Here is a 6,790-nt window from a genome sequence, read left to right as displayed (position 1 = left end):
TGAGATTTTCCCGGTAGGTGAGGTTACTAATATTGATGCCTTGTCTGGTGTTCTCAGATGCAAGGTGGGTTCCCTTCCCACTATTTACCTGGGCCTCCCTTTGGGCGCTTCATATAAGGATACTACGGTTTGGAATCCAGTGATTGAGCGGGTTGAAAAAAGATTAGCAGGGTGGCAAAAACGGTATTTGTCAAAAGGAGGTAAGGAAGTGCTTATCAAAAGCACTTTATCGAGTATGACAACCTATTACTTATCCCTGTTGCAAGCACCGGTGAGCATCACAGAAAAACTGGAGCGACTTCAAAGGAACTTTCTATGGGATGCGGCGGATGGAATTAGAAAGTTTCATCTAGTGAATTGGCAAACAGTCACTTCCCCAAAGAAGTGGGGTGGACTTGGAGTGAAAGATCTTAGGGTATTTAACAGAGCTTTAATGGAAAAGTAGCTGTGGAGATTCGGGGTAGAAGAGCATGCTCTATGGAGGGAGGTCATAGTAGAAAAGTATGATTCAACGGGAGGGGGTTGGAGGACCAAGGCGATCACAACACCTTTCGGGTGTGGCATGTGGAGGAGTATCATGAAGAATTGGGAAGTATTCAGTGGCAACATCACTTACAGGGTGGGTGGGAGATGGAAGGAGAATCAGCTTTTGGAATCATAGGTGGTGTGGAGAGGATACTTTGAGGGTCTCCTTAGTAGTATGAGACCTCTCATATCGGAGGAACATACAAGATTGGGAGATTGCGGAGCTTCAAGTTTTGTTGGCACTGCTATACGGGCAAGACATGCTCCAGCCATCCTGCGACTCTTGGAGATGGGGCTTGCGTGGCGATGGTTTGTTCACCGTAAAGTCCTTTTACCAGAGTATGTTGGTGAGAGAGGAGACCACTTTTCCATACTCCTCGATCTGGATTCCTAGGGAGCCCACGAAGGTGTGCTTTTTTGCATGGCTAGCGGCAAGGGGAGTGATCTTGACTGCTGAAAATCTTCGAAAGAGGGAAATTACACTTGTTAATTGGTGCTACATGTGTAAAAGCTCAGGGGAAGAAGTTGATCACCTTATGTTGCATTGCCCTGTGTCCTCTGCTTTGTGGAGGGCAATCTTGAATCTCTTTGGTGTTCAATGGGTGATGCCAAGCACTGTAAAGGAAATGTTATATAGCTGGGGCGGTTTTCGTAGAAGAAGAAAGCAAAAGGCGTGAAAATTCGCTCCGTTAGCTCTCATGTGGGTAGTATGGGGGGAGAAAAATAGGAGAGCTTTTGAGGAGATTGAGTCTCCTTTTTCACATCTTAAGAATAGTCTGTTATCTTTGATCGCTTTTTGGTGCACTCACTTAGCCCCTACTTGTATAGAAGATTGGGCGTCTTTTGTAGAGAATCATGTTCTGATGTAAATTCTCTACGTCTTTGGTATACTTTGTGTACACGGGAGTTCTCTCCCTTTTGATTAATACAATTTACCTTATATAAAAAAAAGAGTTTCTAATTGGGGATAATGAAACTTTGTTATTTGTTATGAGTGAACATACACTCGGATAACATTGTTTTAACTTTTTTTGTGAGGAATGTTTACTTAAGCATTGCATATGTTTATATCATTAACATGCATGTATAATAACATCTTGTATGTTTTAAACTAATATGTTACACCTAGGGGTGGCAAAATGGATAAAATAAAATAAGTAACCACTCATATTATCCGCTAAAATATGAGTTGGATAATGAACATTTCAAAACGGATCAAATACGGATATTACCCATATTATCCATATTTTAAATGGGTAACCACTGGTTATCCATGGGTAATAAAGTCAAAAGCTCCCCAAAAGCATTTTCGCCCCCCCTTTACCCTAATTCCCACGCCTTCTCATTTTCTCTCACGCTCAGTTGCCTTCCCCCTCTCTCTCTCCCCCAAATTTTACCCTAATTCCCAAACTTTCTCACTTCAGTTTACCCTAAGCTCCATGGATTGAATTTCGTCACAGATTAACAGTGCAAAAGGTACCAACGTTCTTCCATATTGATTCAATTGCTTTATTTTACTTCCTTTTTTGACGAGAATAGCCGCAGTTCTCTAGAAAAAAGTAAAATCCAAACAAATCAAAACATCGAGCTCCAGGCTAGTTTCCATTTCCTTTTCATTTTTAAATAGATGAATGATTTATGTTGTGGAATTGATAATTCATTGATTACATCTTAGAATCAACTGGTTCAACAACTAATGTTGTTTCTGGTTAAGGTACCAACTTTCTTATATTTTTTGGGGTCCATTTTCTATGGTAAGGTGATCTTACTTTTAGTACAGTAAGATATGGCCAATACCCTGCTACACTTGTTATTAGTTTCATCTTTTAGAGTTAAATGTAAAGATTGGGAAATTTCTTCAGAGTTCTATTCTCTGTTCTTTTTCATCACTATGTGATTGAATTCTATTCATCTGTTTGTTTTCATCATTATGCAATTGAATTCTTTTTACTTCATCTTTAGGTAGAGATGTCAATGGAAGGTATTGATGATTCTTGTGAACAAAGCTCTTCAACTACGCTAAAACGAGCAAAAAGACAAACGTCTACCGTTTGGGATTCTTTTGTTAAGGTAGTAGAGCCTAGTATTTATAGTGATGGAAAGATTAAAGTCAAATGTACGCTTTGTGAAAAGACTATATATACGATTCTAAATTTGGAACATCGAATTTGAAGCGTCATTTGGTGATAAAACATCCATTGGATAATGCAAAAGAGGGACAGAGTGCACCAATAGATCAAAAAATTTATTGAGAGAAAATGTCAGGCATAACTATGCTTTCAGTTTTGTAGAACATAAAGGCATCAAGGACCTTCATTTATACTTAAATCCTGTTGTCAAGCACATATCAAGAAACACAACCAAGTCAGATCTCTTGAATATGTATGCAGGCGAAAAAGAACTTTTGAAAAGTGAGCTTGCAGTTATTCCTAGTAGAGTATGTTTAACATTAGACATGTGGACTTCAGTAACATCTAATGGGTATATGTGCGTTACGGCCCATTATGTGGATTTAAATTGGGTTCTTCAGAAGAGGGTGTTGATTTTTCGTCATGTTCCTCTTCCACATTTAGGCGCGGTTTTAGGTCCCTTATTGATTAGCTTTCTTAAAGAATGTGGAATCCAAAAGAAAATCTTTACCCTTTGGATAATGCTACTTGCAATAATGGTGTAGTGAATAATTTAAAGAATCATTTTACTTTGATGCGTTCACTAGTTTGCGAGGGAAAGTATCTTCATGTCCGTTGTGGGAATCACATTTTGAACTTAATTGTTAAGGCGGGCTTAGAGAAGGCTGATGCAACTATTACAAAAATTAGAGAAGGTGTTAAGTATATCAAGAATTCAGAAATAAGAATAATGAAATTTGTGGAGTGTCCGAGTAATCTTGGTCTACAATGTTCTAAGAAGCTACGCCAAGATATGCTTATTCGGTGGAATTCCACTTATCAAATGCTTGAAAGTGCTCTTCAATATCGGGAAGCTTATATTCACTATAACTTGCTTGACATTGATTTTAGACACGAACTTTCTAAAGATGAATGGAAAAGGGTCGAGATTATAGCTAAGTTTCTTAAACTATTTTATGACATTACGACTTTGTTTTCTGGATGTAAGTATCCCACGGCTAATTTGTATCTTCCTAATGTATGGAGAATTTAAATGTTGTTGGAAGAACAAAAAAATAGTGGAGATTCAGTGATGAGTGAGAGGGGCACTTTGATGTTGGTGAAGTTTAAGAAATATTGGGAGTCGTATAGTGTCATTTTATCTATAGCTATTGACCTGGACCCTCGATATAAATTGAAGTTTGTTAAGTTTTGCTTTTCAAAGCTTCATCCCGAGGAGATTGCTAATGAAAAAGTGAAGGTTATTGAACATAACCTACAATTGTTGTTCAAAGAGTACTTAATACCTTCGACTACAACCTCATTATCAGGGGATCATGCTTGTAGTAGTGGTAGCAATGAAATGAGGGATGCATTTGATGAGTTTGATGAATTTGAGAGTCAATTGGAGTCAAGTATAGGTAAAACACAACTAGACACATATTTGGAGGAAGCCACTCTTGTCCGTAAAACAAATCCGAATCTAGATGTACTTGGCTTTTGGAAGGATAACATGCATAGATATCCAGAACTCTCATTAATGGCACGAGATGTCTTGAGTATTCCTCTCACCACAGTAGCTTCTGAATCTACGTTTAGCATTGGTGGTCGTGTCATTGGAAGGTTTCGAAGTTCTATTCTTCTCGCCAATGCTGAGGCAAAACTATGTACTAGGGATTGGGTTTGTGGAAGAGAAGGTAAATTAATATTCTCTAGATTGATTTATTTTATTTTTTTAATAACTAATAAGCTGTAATATCTTATTTTTTTCTTCTTAAATTGTTTAAGATCTTGATGATGGATCCGAGTCTGATGAAGAAGATGAGATTGTTGTTGATCTTCAACCTTATCTTGCGAAACTTAGAGGTAAAACCTTATCCGGCTTGGGACTTTAAGCTGTTTCTCCTTCCGGGAACCTAAGCTTTGAAGTGATTCTTTCTGGTGAGTTTTGTGTTTTCGCTCCCCTCTCTTTTGGTTTTTCTCAGTTTGCCATGAATAAAGATTAAAATCGCTGCATCATCATATACTTTCTTTATTAGGGTGGTTTTTCTTTATGATATCACCCTTCTTTTGGCTCAATTCAAGTCACTCTATTTCTGGGATATTACATTTGTGTGCTTGTTGTTTCAGTTGCTGCTCCCATTAAAGCTTTTACTGTATGGTTAAGTCATTCATTTTCTCCAGGATTTAGTCTATACTGCTGCGCAATGGTTCATCTGTGGGATGTGCATTAGATAATCTATCCTTATATCATGGTAATCCTAGACTAACAAGGCTGAAGGAACATATTTGTTGTATTGCATAATAAATAGTTCTGTCTAGGTAATTGTTTGGGGCACATTTTCAGATTTCCCCTAATACTAAACACAACTAGCTAGCTACATATATATGGAAGCAAGATGCACCTGCTGACTATTGGTACGTACTAGTATATATACTTCATTTTGCAATTCCTCTTTGTTTGTCTAATACTATTATCAAGTGATGCGTTTTTGACCTTTTCCTGATTCTCTTGCGCTTAGCTTGTTTGTATTTTTTCATTTTGTCAACTTGGCTGACTTAAAATGTGTCCAGTTCCCGGCTTTTCTCATAAGAAAATGTCCTGATTCATAATATGCTTTTGTGAATTAGCTTTAAATGTGGCATATTTTCAGCGCAATAGAAGAAAAAAGAGAGAGGAAAAGATGAGGTGGTTAGGAGATATAATCAAATATCTTTTCCCTGTTTTCTTGATTGGTTTGTCTAAAACTAAACAAGTCAGATTATAACTTCTAGCAAGATATTGCTTCTGTTTGATATCACAGTCAGTACAAGACTAGTTTTCCCTCAATGGTTTGGTGAATTGATTGATGCACTTGGTGACAGTTTGAATATCATGTTCAGAATTTGCTATTTGAGGTTCCAAGTTTCCCAAACAAATCTCCATAATAGCGCGAACCATATTAGGGAAAACATGATATTAAGGGTGATGCTTGTTGCTAGTTCTTGTTTGATGGTAATATCTGATATTGAAGCTATCCTTCAAATTTCTTAGGTACTATTTGTGGTCAGCTTCATGGTTTCTCCAGTCTGTTGTATCACCATTTAAGGGTTCCTCTGTTTTTGCCGACGAGAAGCAAAGCAGTGTTTTGTGAAACTGCAGATTATGTTGGATGAACACTCAGATACATGGTCAAGCATGATGTTCTTGGTCAAAGTTCCGCTTTCTGCCACAAGTTGCATCGGCTACCACAACATTTTTATTGTCTTTCAAATGACTGTTGTCAACTGGATAAGCTATTACAATGTCCTAAGGGTCTACTTTTGTGCATTTTGCTTTGTAAACACTTAATAAGTATTTTGCCGGTGGTTAAAATATATTCTGCTGGTACATTTTGACGTATTTTGCTGGTGTATTTCAATGTATGTTGCTCATTTGCTGCTACTTTTAGTGTCAAAAGAAAGAGTTTGATTCACTGGTTTTGCTCTAGTTATAAATATGTGAACCATTACAAACTGTTGGGAAGTATTTTAATTTTTAGCAAATGCAGCTTTATAACTTTTCTTGTTGAAATCTTGGATCCTTTTTGTTCCAGTGGAGTCCCTATTCTATGATAGAATTCTTCCAAATTAGCGTGCCTAAGCACTGGATGGTGCCTTAAAGGAACAGATGTTTGCACATGGCAGCAAATTCACATTAGAGGTTGAGGCTAATGTGAAGCCATGAACGGATAATACGGTTAACCGTTTTATCCGCCAGTTAACCTGTTTTTTATCCGTATTAAATATGATTCAGGTCGAATATTTTACTTGTTTTTGTATTACCCGTTTTGACTTGAACCGTATCCGACCCGTCTTGTCCGTTTTCCACCACTAGTTACACCAACTATCTAAATAGTGTTATTTCCTAAAATTTATTGAGAAAAACAACACGAGTCAATAAATGCTTATTTTTTAATGAATGTATTCCTTTCCTTTGAACGTGTACCACGATCGCATTGTATGATTTGCGATCGCAGCAAAACATGATAGGACAAATTCTCCTGCAGAAGGATATCTGTTTATTAATTTCGTTTCATTGAATTGAGTTGAGGTATTAAAATGAAAATCTCATAAATTAAGTAATCGGCTTGAAAATCAATGCAAGTTTAGGGGGTCGTTAGGTCATTCTGCCTTAA

At 37.3% G+C, this 6,790-nt stretch overlaps 1 protein-coding gene across 4 annotated transcripts; it reads left to right on the top strand.

Moving 5' to 3' along the window:
- The first annotated feature begins 1,836 nt into the window (after positions 1-1,836).
- On the top strand, positions 1,837-6,110 carry LOC107789437 (zinc finger BED domain-containing protein DAYSLEEPER). Of its 4 annotated transcripts, XR_001648851.2 has the most exons (6): positions 1,860-2,001; positions 2,488-4,330; positions 4,422-4,574; positions 4,818-4,888; positions 4,981-5,051; positions 5,668-6,110. XR_001648851.2 is itself a non-coding variant. In XM_016611244.2 (4 exons), the coding sequence occupies exons 2-3, from the start codon at positions 3,688-3,690 to the stop codon at positions 4,526-4,528; spliced, it is 750 nt and encodes a 249-aa protein (XP_016466730.1). In that variant the 5' UTR covers positions 1,837-2,001; positions 2,488-3,687; the 3' UTR covers positions 4,529-4,574; positions 5,668-6,110. The 4 variants fall into 4 exon arrangements, 1 of the variants encoding a protein (XP_016466730.1); XR_001648848.2 differs by having other exon boundaries at positions 1,848-2,001; positions 4,818-5,051; XR_001648849.2 differs by lacking the exon at positions 4,818-4,888 and having other exon boundaries at positions 5,668-5,808.
- Positions 6,111-6,790: the final 680 nt, after the last annotated feature.

The sequence above is a fragment of the Nicotiana tabacum genome, chromosome 19 (assembly GCF_000715075.1).
Source record: "Nicotiana tabacum cultivar K326 chromosome 19, ASM71507v2, whole genome shotgun sequence".
Classification (NCBI taxonomy): Eukaryota; Viridiplantae; Streptophyta; class Magnoliopsida; order Solanales; family Solanaceae; genus Nicotiana; species Nicotiana tabacum.
Note: the sequence above shows the minus strand (reverse complement) of the source record. Positions and strands in the feature narration are given on the sequence as shown.

What these genes read in the sequence shown, in the direction of transcription:
- LOC107789437 (XM_016611244.2), top strand. Translation starts at nt 3,688, where the DNA reads ATGTTGTTGGAAGAACAAAAAAATAGTGGAGATTCAGTGATGAGTGAG. An exon ending in TTGGGTTTGTGGAAGAGAAG is followed by an intron (nt 4,331 to 4,421) that starts GTAAATTAATAT and finishes AAATTGTTTAAG; the next exon opens with ATCTTGATGATGGATCCGAG.